Genomic DNA, 18,215 nt, shown 5'->3' with positions numbered 1-18,215 from the left:
CCACTGCAGCCTCAGCTTTCTGTCCTTGGCGGACAGAAGTGGAACCCGACTTGGTTCTTGTGCTGTTGTAGCTCGTCCTCCTCAAGCTTGGACCATGTGTTGAGCTTTCAGAGATGCCCATTATTTTCTGTGGACCTCCATCACAGCGGCAGCTCACTGGGTGTGTTTTTGTTATTCCACCATTATTCCATTAACTCCAGAGCCTGTTGTTCATGAACACCCTAGGAAATCAGCAGTTCTAGGAATCCTCAAACCAGCAACAGTCTAGCATCGCTCAAAATCACTGAGGTCACATTAGTTCTCCATCTGATGCCGCCACGTGATTAGCTGAGTAGATCATTGCATGAATGAGTAGGTGTATATGTATGTACATTGCAGTGCTGCAACCTGTTGACTGAAGTGGATGCATGTTCTGCTTCAGCAGGGCCGCTGATGGCTCTGATGATGGCTCTGGCTGGCCAGGAGAAGGTGTTGGATGGGTGAAAAGCGATGAGCTTAATTGCACGTTAAGTCTGTCGCCCATCTTGGGTTGGTTGGAAAAGTGCTAACCTAGCAGCCTAACCCAATTCTCACTCTGTGTTTTGCAGTCTGTCCCGGCACCGACAACAAGCTCAGCACCCTGTCGGACCTAGACCAGCATTACAACACTCTGCGCAAGTTCTACGAGAACTGCGAGGTGGTGATGGGCAATCTGGAGATCACCAGCATTGAACGCAACCGCAACCTCAACTTCCTCAAGGTGACTTGCATGACTTGACGCTAGACCTGAAGCCTAAACCAGTCCTAAGCCTTAATTTAAAGTAAATCAGACTAATTCTAAACTCCAAACCTTTTAAAACCTCAAAATATAACACTAAGGTGAATCACAGCTAAAGCATTGTTAGCTAATGCTAATGGTTAATTATATTTTCTTTAGATATTAAACTTTACTATAGAAAATTTTGCTTCCAAAGGGTCGAGTTTAAACCAGTGCATTGGTGGTGAACACCAAGCAGTACTTGCTACCTGCTGGAAACTAAAAGGCAGCCATATTTTTTTAAATAAAAAAAGTAAGCTGGGGTGCCAGATGTGCACGAAGCAAATTTAGCATTTATCCCCCCTGCAACAGCCCATCAAAGCACACTATCTTTACTCTGTGACCCCACATCTAACCACTCCTTCTTGTGTATGCCCCATCATGCGCTGCTAATTACAGCATTATCATTTTCAAAATAGAAACCATCAGCATTTTCATTAGCTGCCATACCATTAACACAACAGTTAGCCATATGCTCTGTGTACTGAGCGCTCCTGGTAGGCAGGATCCGTCTTCTGCTGTATTCTCACCGGCCACTTTGTCAGAAACACTTATGCTGTGGGCCGACCTTCGTGGAGACCGCCTGTGCCGATAATGGCCCTCCAGCTAATAATACCTGGTCGACAGCAGCCTGAAACTGACCAGTGATGAATAGGGCTGGCTTGGCTAACAAATTGCAGGGGTAGGCGACAATGTGTAATGCTATGCTACACACTGTACATGTACAATATATGTCCAAAAGTTTGTGGACAGTGCTTTTAATGGATGCGTTCAGCTTGTCTAGTCCCTGTAGAGAAGTACTGCCAGTAGAACGGGACTCTCCGGAGCAGATAAGCACTGTGTTGCCTAATACAAGGCTAAGGAGTGGGCTAGAGGGGTATAAAGCTCCCCAGCATTGAGCTGTGGAGCAGTGGAAGGACTGCGTTCTCTGGAATGATGGTGATGGTGCTCCACCCCGTACTTTTGGATGGGAAGAGTTGGGGAGTTGGCGATGATGTGGTGGGGATATGATCATCATGTACAGAAACGGCAAAAGGCAGAGGACGAGTTTCTGGGTGTCCATTGGTCAGTTTCACACAAACCCGTAGACTAAGAGGCAGATGGCGGCCACACGAATCCAACAGTTAGACACGGCGAGAGGCAGAGACGAGTTTCGGAGCCTCATAACGTGAGTCACGCTCTCTGGAATGATGGTAATGGAGCTCCATCCAGTACTTTTGGAGTTGGGGATGATGAGGTGGGGTTATGATGATGATGATCATCATCATTGAACATGCAATGCTCCTCCAGAATCTAGTAGAAAGCTCCACTTCTTCTCTGGACAGTAGAGACAGTAACTCCAACAAAAGCCAGGATCAACTCTGTTTAATACCCCTTCTTGATTTCAGAAGAAACAATAAATGAGCAGGTGTCCCAATACTTTTGTCCATATTTTGTATAGGTTATTGGTACACTGCTGATCGAGCTGCGAGTTCAGCACCCAGAATAAACTCGTACCCACTGGAGCCTTCATGTATCCATTCATCCGAGTGCAGGCAGGTTATCATCACACAGAGGACCAGGGAAGTTTAAAGGCAGCGAGCTCAGTTGAAAGACACCACCAAACCTCGGGTTTAACAGTAGAAGCTTGTTGTCAGCAGCGCGACCTCGCCAGTCATCTGCCCTTGATGCTCTCGCCAAGTCTGGAGACAGAAGCTGCTCTTTGAGAAGCCGTGTTTATATTCCCCTCACCTCTGCTCGAGGCCGTCCTCTCAAGTACCGCAAAGACAGTTAAAGCTTTTGGTGACACTGACAGCAAAGCACGGGAGGACCGATTTCTTTGCAGAGAGTATCTCTGGAAGCTGATTGGGTCTGTGCTACTCTTAGAGGTCTCGGATCTGCGGCGTCGACTTCATGAAATCAGCCATTTGAGCCCATCCCAGATGTTCCTGATGAGGACACGAGTTTCTGCTAATCATCAAAGAAATCCGTAAAAATAATCACGATCTTTAAAAGTGCTGCAAGACGAGCGTCAACTCTGCCAGCATGCGGGTTTTAACCCCATACAAAGCAAAAGTTTGGGCACCTTTCATCGTAAGTTATACCAGAAGACTCCAAAGGCAAGCGCTCTGAAGCCTATGAGGGTTTTTCTTGAATTACTTGAATTTCTTAAATTTAGATTTTCTTAAGTTTCTCGATCTTCTTAAATTGACGTTTAAAGGCACTTGCGTATCAGATCACACCCACAATGTTGGATATCAGACTGTTCAGAACAAGCTCAGCTCTCTCGATAATGAGACCCCATGTGTGTGAAGAGATACCACAACCCTAAACCTGAAAAACTGACCCTAAATAGGAAATTCTTTATATTTCCTGTGAAAACATTCGTCCATACTCATGTGGACGAATCGTTCTGGTGCTTGAAGCCAGTCTACAGAGTCTCAGCTTCACTAAAGCAGAGGAACGTCTGAATAACATAGTGTAGAAACGACGAGAGGCGGAGGACAAGTTTCTGACCAGTGTCCGTTGGTCAGTTTCACACAAACCCGTAGACTGAGAGGCAGATGGCGGCCACACAAATCCACCAGTTAGTCATGGCAAGAGGCAGAGACGAGTTTCGCAAGCCGTCTTCAGAGCCTCATAACTCTGAAAGTGAGTCACATACAATGGAAAGGGCGGAGTCTACAGATTGTGCGATGTTTTATCACAAAGATCTTAAAAGAAACTTTGAGAAATGTTGAGAATACTTGATGCACCAAGGACTACAAAAGCGTAATATGACAAATAGGGATGCACCGATCCCAGCGATTTAGGATATTAGGATATTAGGATCGGATATCCTTCCCGATACGATCAACTATCAGCGAGTAATCCAGCTCGTCTTCCATATATTTTTCCATAATTTTTCATTTTCTGAAAAATTGACCAATTCATATTTTTTCCATCAAGCAGCCACCACATCTCTGCTACAACTGAAAATGACAACCAGCACCAACTGCCCATGAACAGCTCAGCTAACGTCTCTCAATGTAGCAACACAAATAACAATAACAAGAAGAAAAAAACAGGCCTGAACCGCCATTGGCTGTGTGGAACGGTCAATGGTGTTTCAACAATGGGGAGTCTGGGACCCAAGTATCGGCTCTTTACTGTGAAAAAGCTTCTGTGGGATAAAAGGACCTCTATTCTGTTTCCTGTAGCATTTCCTGTGACCCTGCCTGGTAAAGGACTCAAGTCTTGCTCTCAGAGGCTTAAGATGTAGAGCTCATATTTACCAGCGTTTAGATGTGAAGGGCCCAGGACCTCATCAGCATGGCTTATGACTAACCTAGTAGTATAGTAGCAATACTAGTAGTAGCAGCAGTAGCAGTATGGTAGTAATACTAGTTCTAGTTGAAGTATTATGATGCTAGTAGTATGGTGGTGGTAGTAGTGGAATGGTGGTAGTAGTATGGTGTTGGTAGTAGTGATATGGTGGTAGTAGTATGGTGTTGGTAGTAGTGATATGGTGGTAGTAGTATGGTGTTGATGGTAGTAGTAGTAGTGTTGTGGTGTTGCTGGTGGTAGTAGTGTGGTTTTGGTGGTAGTAGTGGTATGGTGGTGGTGGGAGTGGTGGGAGTGGTAGTAGTAGTTGTGTTGTCTCATCTTCTGTCTTCCCAGCTCAGGGCTGGACTGCCACTGCGGCAGAGGAGCCCGACAGTCAGGGGGAAAAGGATGAGCGTAGCCCAGAGATCGAAGTTCATACTGTACACCGAAACGTAGTGCAAACTAGCTGGGATCTAAGAGGGGGCTAGTCTGAGGGGGCTGGTCGGAGGGGGCTAGTCGGAGGGGGCTAGTCAGTTACTTCTGGAAACAAGTAAGTGCTTCAACCTCATACTTTTCACAGACTCTTGTATGAGTCTTAGTGGCTGAGATCTTTTCTCCCGTCTAAGACTTTACACAAACCCAGCAGACCTTTTGTGAATACCCTTCCTTTTGATATCGCTGACTCTGTTTTGATATCAAAGGGACTTTCATCTCCAAATATCCTCTAATGTCCCTTTGCCAGTCTTGCCCTTGCAGCAAAAGAGGCTCTGGTCTTGCTTTGCTTAAAGAGTGATTTGGGGTTTTGGGATTCGTCCTGAATAATCTGGTTAGAGCGAGATGAATCGGCAGGCGTTTTGCAGGAACCCGCATCTCCAAATGGTTGAAATCACAGTGATAATTAGCTCTCATCTTAATTCAAGCTCTCGTCCAAATGCGCAGCAGAAATGCTAGGCCGTTGAGGCGTTTCTAATTAAAGAGCTTCTCGAACCTTCAGCTGATGCAAATGTAGGTAGTATCCTCTTTTTTTCATGGGGGATCTCTAAATAACACGGCGGTATTAGCTTCAGCGTTTACGTGGCTGCTCACAAACACTGCTCAGTTTAAAATCAATCATTCAGTAAATGTTAAACCATCAGTCTGACCTTTACACATGTAATTGTCAGATTGATAGGAATGATAGGAATGCTCCCTGGACCAGATGCCCGTCCATCACTGACCAACAAGGCCACCATCATGCTTCTCCAAATAATAATAATAAAAAATAATAATATTGATCAATTTTGTTGTAATTTGGATTTAAATTAACTGTTTACAGAGATATTTCACAGATTTACTTTCTTGCTTTAACATGATATTCCAGTAAAAACAAAAATTTTATCAACAATTTTTTCAAAAATGTAAATATCTTGAGATGAAAAGAAAAATTGGAGGCCTGACAGAAATGTCCAGCCTTGTCCACTTTGAAATAATCATTTTTTCTACGGGTTCATTAGGTGACAGTATTTTTTAATTAAATGTAAATAAACATTGTAATGTGAACTAATAAATAATAGTAATAAAAATACAAATCTAAAATATTTTAGATAAAAACAAAACAAACAGCTAATAGCTCTAAAAGGAAAACCTGGCCTGGCCTATAGAAATCACAAGGCAGATGCCTGGTCATACTTTCCCGTGTGTTGACGGTCCAGAGATATACAGAATTAGCCTAAATAAATAAACGTACTGCATGTAAGCATATATATATGATTCCAGTTATGTATAATTCTTCATTAAACTGTAAACTTTCCCGACTGCTCGACTTCAAGAATCTCAGCCGACTGACGGGTCTCCAACCAATGCCAGTCAATTCCTAGAATTTACGGGACTGGAATGTCCCAGCCAACATGCTCATGTGGTTCTCGCGTGGTGGAACGTGGGCTAGGTGGGTTCCCATCGTTACAGCCCACCTTAATTGCCCCATCTAGGCCTCATATGCAGTGTCCAGCCCATATCGGGCCCATGTTTAACCCTAGTGGGACTCCATAACTCCTGGAGAGCATCCATATATGGTGCCCAGTTGGTTCTCTACTCATGCGGCCCGGCCTAAATGGACATGTTAGCTGGGGCAGTTCTTCAACGTCCCCCAACACAAATAGAGAATTTGGGTCAGTTTTAATGAACTGCAAGTCCGAACCAATGAATATTGAGGAAAGGAAACATCAACAGCTCTTGACTGGGGTTTGTTTCTTTGTAGTGAAGGAAGAATAGGGGGCTAAATAATTGATGGGATGGTCATGGAGGACAGTTCTGCTCTACTCACGGCCACTCTTTGCCGTCCTCATGCCACTTCTTTAGTGAGCTGTGCAGAAGACCTGCAGTATTAGCATGGCTCAGATGCGCAGGGTCCCGTGTCGTCAGCTGTCTTCTAGCCAATTGTTTTTGAACGCCAGTGCGATGACGACTCCGTCGCTGTTCACGTTAAGTCTATTTATCCTCACACAATCAGCTCGTACCACATAAAACCCAGCTTTCTCCGCTGTTCTGTCTTCATTATTCACAACTCTTCAGCCATTTCCCATTTATTAGTTTCATGCAAGCATTTTTAATTCATCCCCAAACTCTAACACTACACTTCTTTTTTTGTTTCTTTTTTCAGATCAGATCTCCTTCTTCAAACTCTCCCTCCCTCTGTACTCTTGCTCTGTCTTTGCATTGATCTCTTTCTCTGTGGATACAGTTCTGAGGACTGACCACTGAAACATTTATGAGCTCCATCAGCCCCCTACACCCTCCCCCGCCTTCGCTACCCATTCTCTTTTCCATGACCACATAAAATCCAATTGCGTGATTGTTATTGTGCCTTAATCAGACATCAGGCCGGCCATTAATCAAGGTCACACTAATGAAAGGAGACCACCTTGGACTCAAACCATGTGATTCTCAGTTTGGTACATCTCTGCAACACACTGGTCTTATCATGCTCTGACTAGTGCTGGTCGGCATGGCGGTTCTTTCGGTGTACCATTTAAAAATGCGTCCTGCGGTCAGAGTTTTATACAGACCGTAATACAGATCATGGGACAAATTTTAAACGGTCAGAGTTTCTTACAGACCAAAATATATAGACTGTAGGACACATTTTAAATGGTCAAAGTTTCTTACAGATCGTAATACAGACCGTAGAATGATTCTTAAATGGTCAGTTTCTTACAGGCCGTAATACAGAGCGTAGGACGATTCTTAAATGGTCAGTTTCTTACAGACCGTAATACCGTAATATTACCATAATACGTAATACGTAGGGTGAATAGTTGATCACGTTTACAGAACTTGAATTAATAAGTAAGTACATAATTACACTCTGAATCAAGAAAAATAATGTGATAAACTAAAAAAAAAAAGCTTTTTACCGAACAAACATGGAAACTTTTCAAAACAACAAATAAATATAAAACATAAATACTAAGTACTACTAATTTATCTAATTTTTTTACTAAATTTTCTGTATGCTTTGTAATAAATGTAAAGGAAAACAAATAGATTTGAAATCAAATAAAATTAAGGAAAAAATTACAATAATTTGTGTTTGACATTAGATTCCAAATTGGTTTACTGAACAAACAAAAACACTTTAAAAAGATAATACTGTAAACATAAAACATAAAAACTACTAATTATTCATTCTTTAAAGTATCAAAATACTACTGTGTCCTATTAAATGTAAAACATCTGAATTTGTATGATTTTCTTTCAGCTTTGTAATAAAATATTTCAACGTTTAACTCATTAACTGTGATCTTCCCCCGTTCTCCTTCCGTTCCGACTGCTGTACACATCTCATTATAACCAGACGGCGCAGTGGAGGGGTTTCTAAGGTGAGACGAACTCCTCAGAGGAGGCAGGAAGCAGAAATCATTTAGCACTTAATTAAAATGAGTGACAACACAAACATGCTGTAGCTGAAGAATAGCCTTTGGCTGGACAGACTCTTGGTGGAAAAGACATTTCTTCAGACTGGATAACGCTGACCACTCATATGCACCAATCAGCCATAACATTAGCACCACTGATGGCTGATTATCTTCAGACAGTGGCTCCAGTCAAGGTGTGGATATATCAGGCAGCAGGTGAACAGTCCGTTCTTGAAGGTGATGAAGGTGTTAAGCGTAAGAATCTGAGATACTTTGACAAGAACCTACCTGTGATGTTCTAGACAGTGACTGGGTCAGAACATCTCCAAAACATCAGCCAGGTCTTGGTTTGCAGTGGTCAGTACCTACCAAAAGTGCTCCAAGGAAGGACAACCGATGAACCAGCGACCAGCGGGCACCTAAGGTTCATTGATGTGATCCATGGAGGCCCCGCCCACCTCACAACATAGATGACTTACGAGATCTCCTGCTAACGTTATTCTGTGCAAGAGATTAGTGTGAGTGTTAGTGTTTAAATGTCTGATCTCCTGTCAAGCAGTTGAACCGTTTCTCCACTCTAGAGCTGTGTCTAAAGCTCTAGGCCGGCCCTACGGTCTAACTGCTACTCATTATCAAGTGTGAGGAGATCATCAGTTCAAATACCAGCAAGGCCTCAGCACTTGCTAAAAGCAGTTGTCATGTGATTTGGGGAAATAAACAGTAAACAGATTGAGGCCTACCTATTCTCAGTCTCCTGACCATGGAGGGCTGTGGTGTTTGAACTTTCTGAAGTTAAAAATGTGAATTAGAACTTTTGATTATTGTTGAGTTCAGTCAAAAGTGATCTGATATCAGTTATTGCATCATGTGCTGGACTGACTTTACATTTCTACAGAAGGGAGAAGGAAATTACAGCCATTATAGGAGAGAAAAGCAGGAAAGCAGTTGATTTAGATAATTGGAAGTGTTCCTCTGTTCCCGTTCTTCATGTAAATAAAGATTAAAAATAAAATTTACAAACTATAGAACCCGGACCACCAACAGAGATGTTGGGGATGGGAGAAAAGCATCAATACTTCGACTATAACAATAGCACATGCAAGTGAGATGAAACGTTTACACCTGAGGATTAGCTTGTGCTAACCCTCTAAGCGACGCATCTATTAAATTGCATCGCATATTTGTTGAATGTCATCTATTGTCTGCGACCTCTAGACCTCTCCATCTAAGCCATTGTCCGTTGCTGTCCACTCTTGGTCTTTCAGTCCCGTGTGGCCACGTGCCGCAGTGTTTTCTCCCCGCCGCCCGGATGGTCTGCTATTGTTCGTGAGCGTTCCCCAAGTGGTCAGGTCACAGTGGTCGTCACGACTTTGCCCGCCGGCCCCTGGGTAAAGTCAGGGCGTTTTGTATAGTGGCCCAAACTTTTCTCGCCGAGCATGAGCCGACATTAAAACCAAGCATTCAACGGCGCTTAATTTATGAGCCTCTTCAAACCGTTTCCCTCAGTGGATTTTTAATATCTCTCAGTGACAGCTGGTTTCGGGCAAATATGCGCGGCGTTGTGCCGCTTGCCACATGGGGTGGAACAAACAGATTGCGTTAAACAGCGACAATGACATTTATATTGTTTTCCCTGCGATTGGAATGCAGACGGGGTCCTGCCTCCCTCCCTCATGTGCCCACACGCACTACAGAATGATACAGATGATAAAACATTCGCTGGCTAACCTCAGAAGTGGGAGATACTGCAGAACGCACACTGGCTTTGACATCTCCTACTGTCTCCCTGGTTTAACCTTATACATTATGCACTGTGGCAAATTGTTCCCTACGCTTCTTTCCTCGTGGTTTGAGATCCTTATTCCTTACCGTAGACTGGATCTTTCTGATCTACTGATGTCCTATCCTAATTGTTCTTCTCAGTTCAATGGGTTCACCTTCTGAGACTTGGTTCCTTTCAGAGTTTCTACCTTTTGGTCTCAGGGAGTTTGGTCTTGGTTCTGAGTCTTGGTTCCTTTCAGAGTTTCTTCCTCATGGTCTCAGGGAGTTTGGTCTTGGTTCTGAGTCTTTAGTCTTGGTTCCTTTCAGAGTTTCTTCCTTGTGGTCTCAGGGAGATTGGTCTTGGTTCTGAGTCTTGATTAATTTCAGAGTTTCCTTCTCGTGGTCTCAGGGAGATTGGTCTTTCTGAGACTTGGTTCCTTGCAACATACACTGGTTTTGACATCTCCTACTGTCTCCATGGTTTAACCTTCTACATTATGCACTGTGGCAAATCGTTCCCTACGCTTATTTCCTCGTCATTTAAGACGATTAACAAACTAGATGCCATAGACGATTTACCATAGACTGTCCTCTGTGCCGACTGTTTAATCTTCCTTACACTACTGATGTCCTTTCCTAATTGTTCTTTCTAGTCGGGAGATTTTCCATCAGAGTCTTGGTAGTTCCCTACACTTTTTTCCTCTTGGTTTGAGATCCTTGTTCCCATGCTGTGCGAAGTAAAGTAATTCGGGGTAAAACTTGTAGACTGCCGGTACACCCCCTCAAACACAGCATGACATTTTTATGCAAACCCGATGGGACCTGACCATCGATGTCTGTCTAGGTCAGGTTCAGATTTTACATTCAGGTATTTCCTGGCCTGTAACCCAACTTTAATGGCTTGTGAACTGTGTTTACCCCGTTTGCTCTTCTGCGGCGTGGGGTGGGCTCTAACAGAGGTTTACCTTTGGATTGACGATTCAGGCTCAAATAAAGCTTCGGTCATTGGTCAATGCTTGTGTAAATTCTCAAAAGTGTGTCTTGAAGTGGTGTAACTCAACAGAACGGACTCTAATAGAACATCCAATCCTACGCAATGGTTTAATTGACACATCTTCAACAGAATGTACCTTAGACGACTTTATCATACTGGATCTCCTAGATCTTTCCACTGTGCCCAGTGTTTAATCTTCCTTGCACTACTGGTGTCCTCCCCTATTTGCTCTTTTCAGTGCAGTGGGTTCACCTTTTGAGGCTTGGTTCCTCTCAGAGGTTCCTTCTCATGCTGTAATCTTATCTTGCCTCCTTTTGAGTTTTGATTCCTATCAAACTTCATCATGCTTCTTCGTGTTCTTAGAACCCCCCCCCCCCCCCCCGCAAGCTCTTTCCCCCCCTAAAACAGCAGAGTGAGAACAACACACTTCTTTTCTCATCTAGTTTGTAAGTTTAGGCCTGTATAATTGGCTAGGCCTAGCAGATGGCAGTTGGTTGAAGACATTTCTCTAGTGAGAACATCACTAGGTTTTTGTCAGTCTGTAAGCTCAACATAAAGAGTGACGTTCCTCTTTAGTAGTATGCCAAAAAACGAGGCCACAAGGCCACATAAACAAGTGTACATTATCGATTCATCTCTACACTCTGCTAATCCATCACAGCTTCTCCTCTGCACAGTTGTTGCTGCACAGATGCAGTTAAAAGTCTTTTTTTGTGCAGTGCTATTGTTCTGAGATCTAGTTTCTTAAAATTATATAATTATAATTATAATTATAGACCAGGGGCAGGCAACAGAGGCTGGATTTCCCTGCTCTAACAGAACTCTAACTAAAGCTGGCTGGTAAGGTAAATTAACAGGTAAGGTGCAGGACCATGACCCTCCAGAACCGGAATTGCCCGTCCCTGGTATAACCCGGTATTTTGTTGACGTGTAGTTGACATATAAGTGTAGACAATAAGTACAGTTTTCAGATCTGTTAATTATGCTTATGGAACTTTAATAGGACTTTTAATAATTATATATATATGTCTAGGGTGCAATATATATATATATATATATATATATATATATATATATATATACATATATTAATTATATATATACATAATTAATTTGCACTTTGTACATCATGTGATCATTCGCAATTACTTGCAGTTGTTTAAACAAGCGTATATGTCCTGTATTAATTCATCTGTAGATGCATCTGAGTGAGGCTATGTCCTTCACAGCTGAATGCACCGACATCTACCAGGCTTACTCTCCCTGGAGAATCTTTAATACAGTTAACGGAGAGGAAGAAGCTTGCCGTGAGAATACAGAGCGAGGTGCAGGAACGAGTCTGGGAAGTATGTGGAATATAGGACAACACAAGCGATGCCCAACATTCTGATCAGATCTTTCTCTTCCTCTTTTCTTCACACGCTCATCTTCATCTTCATTCCACACATTCATCACCACACACACCTGGTACACTCGCACAACCTCCCCAGCCCTCCCCAATAAAATCTGGTCATCAGATTGTGTCGGTACTAGATTTAGTGGGCAGGAGTGATCTGCCAAACAACTCTGTTCAGCTGCAAGAACACCTGGAACACCTGGAATTTTGAACCACCACGTCCTGCGTTTGGTTCGTATTGTGTTTATACTCAAAACGAACTGCACCAGAGTTCGGTTTAGAAACGAGCCAAGACCACCTAAGCAGGTGGTGGGATAAGCATCGCTTGTTTGGGGTGCCACTGAGTTCAAAAGGCATTCACACGTACTCTAATGAACTGCTCCAACAGAGCAGTCGCACTAGAGTTCGTTTGTTTGTTTTAACTGAACCAACATCTAAAATCCTCTCAGAACTAACTCTCACTTGCTGGAATAACTCTGACCTGCTGGAATATTGCCTGCTGAGGTCCCCTCTACCAGCATCAGACCAGCTGCCACCTACCAGTCCGATCATCAGGCCCACCCTAGACCCACCACCACCCATAGCAGACCAGCGGCTCACCCTCCTATCACTGCTACCTGTTTAATGACCATGTTCAAACCTAAATGTACTCTTAACTATCTGCCGCTAATAATATCACCACTATTAACTGTTGGTTATTATCTGGTTTGGTCATTTTTATCAATAATTTATTAATAGTTCTGATCAGAGGAGGACGGGTTGGGTCCCCCTTGTGAGTCTTGGTTCCTCCTAAGGTTTCTTCCTCCAGCTCTGAGGGAGGTTCTCCTTGCCACTGTCGTCGTTGGGGCTCACTTGGGGGTCTTTGATCCTTCATGTCTTACGTTATTTCTTTTTTGTCTCTGTCTTTTACTAATTACTAATTATGTAAAGCTGCTTTGTGACGATAACAGTTGTAAAAAGCTCTACAAATAAATTAGATTTGACTTGACATCTTAAGAGTATGAGGAGCTATAAGGTGGAGTGTAGGGGGTTGGGTAGTGGACAGTGAGTGGGTAGTCACTGTATGAGAGTGCTTGGTTTTTGTATTTGAAAGTTTTAGTCTTTAGGCCTCCAGTCATCAGCTCACCAACGCCTGTTGTTCAAAGGATACCAACTAGCATCAATCGCCTAATGATGGAGAGGAATGAACCCTCACTGACCTCACTCTAGAGCCTCTTTCTCCTGCATCCTGTAGTCCAGCAGTCATGTTTAGTTCAGGAATGCTCGAAAAGAACGCTCCAGCCGCAGGACACTTGGAATTTAGGAGAGCGTTTCGACTCTGGTTTGTTTTTGTGCGCCGCTGTTGCTAATTGCCGCAGTTTGAGCCAAACGTGTCCGGAGGGAAGCTCTTATTCAAGAAGCACAAATGGAGAGTGTAACCCACAGGGTCACTGCCAGAGGCTGGACTGACGCAAGGATGTTTATGTTTGTGTGTGAATTCACATTTGAGAGCTACGAAATTCTGCAAATGGAGTCCCTTTACAGAAACTGCTGTTTTTTCTTTCCATTTGTTCTGTATGTTGGATTGCATGGTGGCCCAGCAGGCAGCGTGGTAGTGCCGCATAGCCTTAGGGGCTTGGGTTGTGGGTTTATCCTCATTCTGGTCACTGTAAGGTGTTTGGTCTGCTTCAGGTACCGGAATTTCCTCCCATGGTAGGTGAATTTGCTATGATGGGCTTCAGTCCCACCATGACCTTGACCACCATAGCCCAGTTCCCAGTAGATCCAGGGAGGCTAGGGCTTTTGCATAGACTCCGGATCCACTCCAACCCTGACCAGGTCAACCCGATAAGATGAATGGAGTCTGTGGCTTCTTATTGTTTACTTGTAGTCAATCCGAGTGTTGTTCCGTATCAATCTGTTATGCCCTGCAAGAGTTCGCATGTCGTTAAGAGCAATAACATCAAAGTGAAATGAGGCAGGTTCGGGGGGATATGCAACTGCAAGTACTCTTTATACTCATTATTCCGTAATGTGGATTGCCAGAACTGGCAAAGCCTGGACATCCATGAAAACAAACAAACAAAATATTATAAAGGAAAACATCAAAGTAAACAAGTCAAAACTGAAGATAAGAAACTCTAGAAAGTTCAAACATCAAAGACTTACAAAACAAAAAGGAACATAAAGTGAGAAACACAGGCTGGGATACAAACAACAATACCTGGCAGGGAAGTAGGGCAAACACAGGTTTTTGTAAGTCTGAACATCAACAAGGAACATGCAGAGGTAATGACAAGGGGGCGGGACTACAGACCTAACATAAGTTTCAAGTTTCAGGTTTATTTGTCATTTGCACATGTCAGGACATTTATGCATTGAAATGTTTGTGGTGAGGCTCAGGCTGATGCTCCACAGGAGGACAAAACTATATACATACTAAACATATTAAAATAAAGTTATAAAAAATGATATTAAATAAATACAAAATACACATAAAACATACACAAAATATAGAATATACAAAGAGAGGAGGGATCTGTAGAAATTCTCTGATTTGTACATTTATGAGACAGGTATAGTCTGAGAGAGAGTGGAGCTAAATGTAAATATGTATGTTTATGTCTATTCCTGTTGTATAAAGTGACTTAGTGATGTTGTCCATAGCAGTGATATAAGTGGGAAGGATAAAAACAGAGCGAGACCTGGAAGCAAACGAAAACCATTCTTTTTATTATTATTTATTTATTTTGTCCAATTTTATTTGCATCAATATTGATTTATTTTTTGTTGTTGTTGTTTTATTTGTAGCTGTATTTTAATAATCAGCACTTGAGCACTGGTCATTATCATTTTTGAATGTCCTTTTGACTCCTTCTGAGGTTCTTTTGTAAAGACTGTGTTTCTATAATGAATCGTAAAGAATTCTTTGGATGCTTAATTAGTTCGTGGCCTGGTTCAGGTGTTCTTTGGATTGGGGGATAAACTTATGTAGGTGGTTCTTTATAGAATCTTTTGAAGAAAATAGTTCTGTATAGAATCGAAGTACAAAGAACCCTTTTTTAGTCCCATCTAGAACTTTTACAGAGTTTATACAAAGTTATTATTATATTATATTGTATTATATTATATTATATTATATTATATTATTTATTTATTTTTACTAATTAAAAGAAATATGCTGAATTTCAAGGCCACCTTATTATATACATTATAATTGCCGTCTGTTAAACACCTTTTTTTATCCAATAGCGCAATGCTCTTACATATTTCTCATTATTTCTAATTCATGTGCACATCCTGATTTTAGTAGGTGTTGCACATGCAGTTATACATATTCATTAGATGTTTCTCTGACTGGATAACAAAACATAATAGGCTGACGTTGACTGAAATGTTCTCTTTGTAAATGAATGACAGCCTCTTGGAAACAGTGCTGTTTTGGCGGCCGGTGAAAAGAGCCACAGCACATTTAACATGGCCAGCATTTCTCACTCATTTTCTATCCCTGCTGCCAAAACACAGAGCTTTGGAAGCTGCAGGCATCTGATTTAGGTGTGGCTATATGCATGCGCCTTAAAGGCATAGTGATATGATAGCCCAGGATCTGCAATTCAACCGGCAGACTTTCTGAAGCTCTTGTTAATGTCAGGTCATTTTGTAATGTGACAGATTCTCAGAGTGAAACACTGTCTGTATTAGAGATTATCCATGTGCTAGCTAAGCAGTTTTGCTGGGTGGGGAGAGGGGACGGTTAGAGGGGGACATAAAACACGATGTTTCATGGTTAACATTATTCTTCTCCACCTGCTGGTGCACGGTCATCAAAAAACAGAAGACATTTAGATGACAAAGACCAGGAATTCTGCCTTGTATATGATGTGATATGATGTGTTATGAATATCTCATCAAACTAGGTGAGTAAGTATTTGAAACTTGCTGAAATCCTTAAATCATTTTGCTGCACCATTTAAATGTGATTACATATTCTTATTATAATAATAATGATTTACATTGACATTTGCTCTATTCAGCATTAAGCCCTTAACACTACTCAGTATCTACAGGGACTTCTGTACAGACCTTAGGGGCTATTCCTTGGTCATTTTTGAAGTTTGAACACTAGGCTTTTTTTGGACTAGGCTGGTTGGAGTCTTCCGACCTCTATCCATCACAGTTATTACACATTCTACGTCTACAGCGAGTCTCTGCGAGTCCGAGTCGAGTGCAGGTCAAGTCTTTAGTCCGACTCTGGTCCTAAATTGCAAGTCAGAGTCAAACATCAAGGATCTAGGATGAGAGTTCCTGAAGTGCGAGTCCGAGTCAAGTCTCTGGGATGTAGGTCCGAGCCTTATCTCGAGTGCCTGGGTTGTGAACCTGAGTCGAGTCTTGAGGATTTGGGAAAGTCTGAGATGAGTCTTGGGTCTTCAGCTGCAAGTCCAAGTCAAGTCTTAAGTCTCTAAAGTGCGAGTCCGAGTCAAGTCTCTGGGATGTAGGTCCGAGCCTTATCTCGAGTCCCTGGGTTGTGAACCTGAGTCGAGTCTTGAGGATTTGGGAAAGTCTGAGAAGAGTCTTGGGTCTTCAGCTGCAAGTCCAAGTCAAGTCTTAAGTCTCTGAAGTACGAGTCCGAGTCAAGTCTCTGGGAGCCTTCGAGTCCCTGGGTTGTGAACCTGAGTCGAGTCTTGAGGATTTGGGAAAGTCTGAGATGAGTCTTGGGTTTTCGGCTGCAAGTCCAAGTCAAGTCTTAAGTCTCTAAAGTGCTGTAGGCACTGTTTTCTTTGGAATGATGGCCAGTGCTCCATCCAATACTTTTGAGATGAGCTGAGCTGTTGGAGATGAGGTGGGGTGTTGATCATCACAGTTATTACACATTCTAAGTCTACAGCGAGTCTCTGTGAGTCCGAGACGAGTGCAAGTCAAGTCTTTAGTCCGACTCTGGTCTTAAATCTCTAAATGCAAGTCCGAGTCAAACGTCAAGGATCTAGGATGCGAGTTCCTGAAGTGTGAGTCAGAGTCAAGTCTCTGGTGTGTAGATCAGAGTCTTATCTCGAGTCCCTGGGTTGTGAACCGAGTCGAGTCTTGAGGCTTCGGGAAAGGTCTTTGGCTGCAAGTCCATCCAACAACTCTCTTGCTGCTGCACTCAAATCCTGACATCAATGATCCTTGGAAATCTAGTGGAAAGCCAAAAGCTGGATAAACTGTTTTTAATAGCCTTAGTTTCAGAAGAAACAATGAATAAGCAGGTGTCCCAATACTTTTGTCTGTACAGCATACTTGTGCTCTAACATACCACTATTGATCAGCTTCTGTTGACTTGCTTAAAACCTTTCCATGACGGGTAGAGAAAGTTTTAATCTGGTTGTAAGGGAATGAAATGGAAAGCTTCATGCCGTGATCTTGTCTCCTCTGACCCCTCATTAGCCTACAGAGCTCGAGCCCCCGTAGAAACACACCTGCCAATTACTTTTGTTTTGTTATGCAGAAAAAACGAAGCAACCCCAGGTTATTTTTTCCCAAGTGCGCTGGATTTGACACCACACCACCTCTTACTTAATAATAATCGGAAAAACAGGAAGGTATAATCTGAGTAATTATACACTGCAGCGTTGTAATTTCCCCCTGCTTTGTATTCGGTGTCAGAAGAGGACGTAGGGGATTGTAGTTTCTGCCTATTATCAGCTGTAGCAGGACACAAGTTTGACTCAGTAATTAGTGCCTGGAACTTTTTTTGTTCAACTTATTATTTTTTAGACAGATCATGTGAAATTGCAGCGTGCAACAGGAGGCGCCAGGCTGTTCATAACTGTCCTCTCAGTCCATCAGACACATGTTGAGATTAAAAACAGCTTTAAAGTAAGACATTTTTGAGGCTTTTCAAAATCTTGAATAACGGTCACTTATGCCAAGCTACCACTACCTACTACCAGGACAGTACAGTCGACGGGGTTTCTAGCAAGTGGTCAGTTAACGAAAGTTAAAGGTAGGGTTTTCTAAAAAAAAAAAAACGTGGTCAGTAAGTGAAAGTAGAAGGTAGGGTCTCCCAAAATATGGTCAGTTAATGAAACATTGTCAGTTAACGAAAGTAGAAGGTAGGATCTTCTAAAAAACATG

General features: G+C 42.5%; 1 protein-coding gene across 2 annotated transcripts in view; it reads left to right on the top strand.

Moving 5' to 3' along the window:
* The window catches only part of LOC140535387 (receptor tyrosine-protein kinase erbB-4-like), a 149,535-nt gene that overhangs the window by 70,653 nt on the left and 60,667 nt on the right, over positions 1-18,215 (top strand). For both annotated transcript variants that reach the window (XM_072656715.1, XM_072656714.1), the window contains exon 2: positions 588-739. In XM_072656715.1, the coding sequence (XP_072512816.1) occupies positions 588-739 (152 nt within the window). The remainder of the gene's footprint in view (positions 1-587; positions 740-18,215) is intronic.

The sequence above is a fragment of the Salminus brasiliensis genome, chromosome 15 (assembly GCF_030463535.1).
Source record: "Salminus brasiliensis chromosome 15, fSalBra1.hap2, whole genome shotgun sequence".
In the NCBI taxonomy this organism is placed as follows: domain Eukaryota; kingdom Metazoa; phylum Chordata; class Actinopteri; order Characiformes; family Bryconidae; genus Salminus; species Salminus brasiliensis.
The sequence above is the reverse complement of the archived record's forward strand: the minus strand, read 5'-3'. Positions and strand labels throughout refer to the sequence as shown.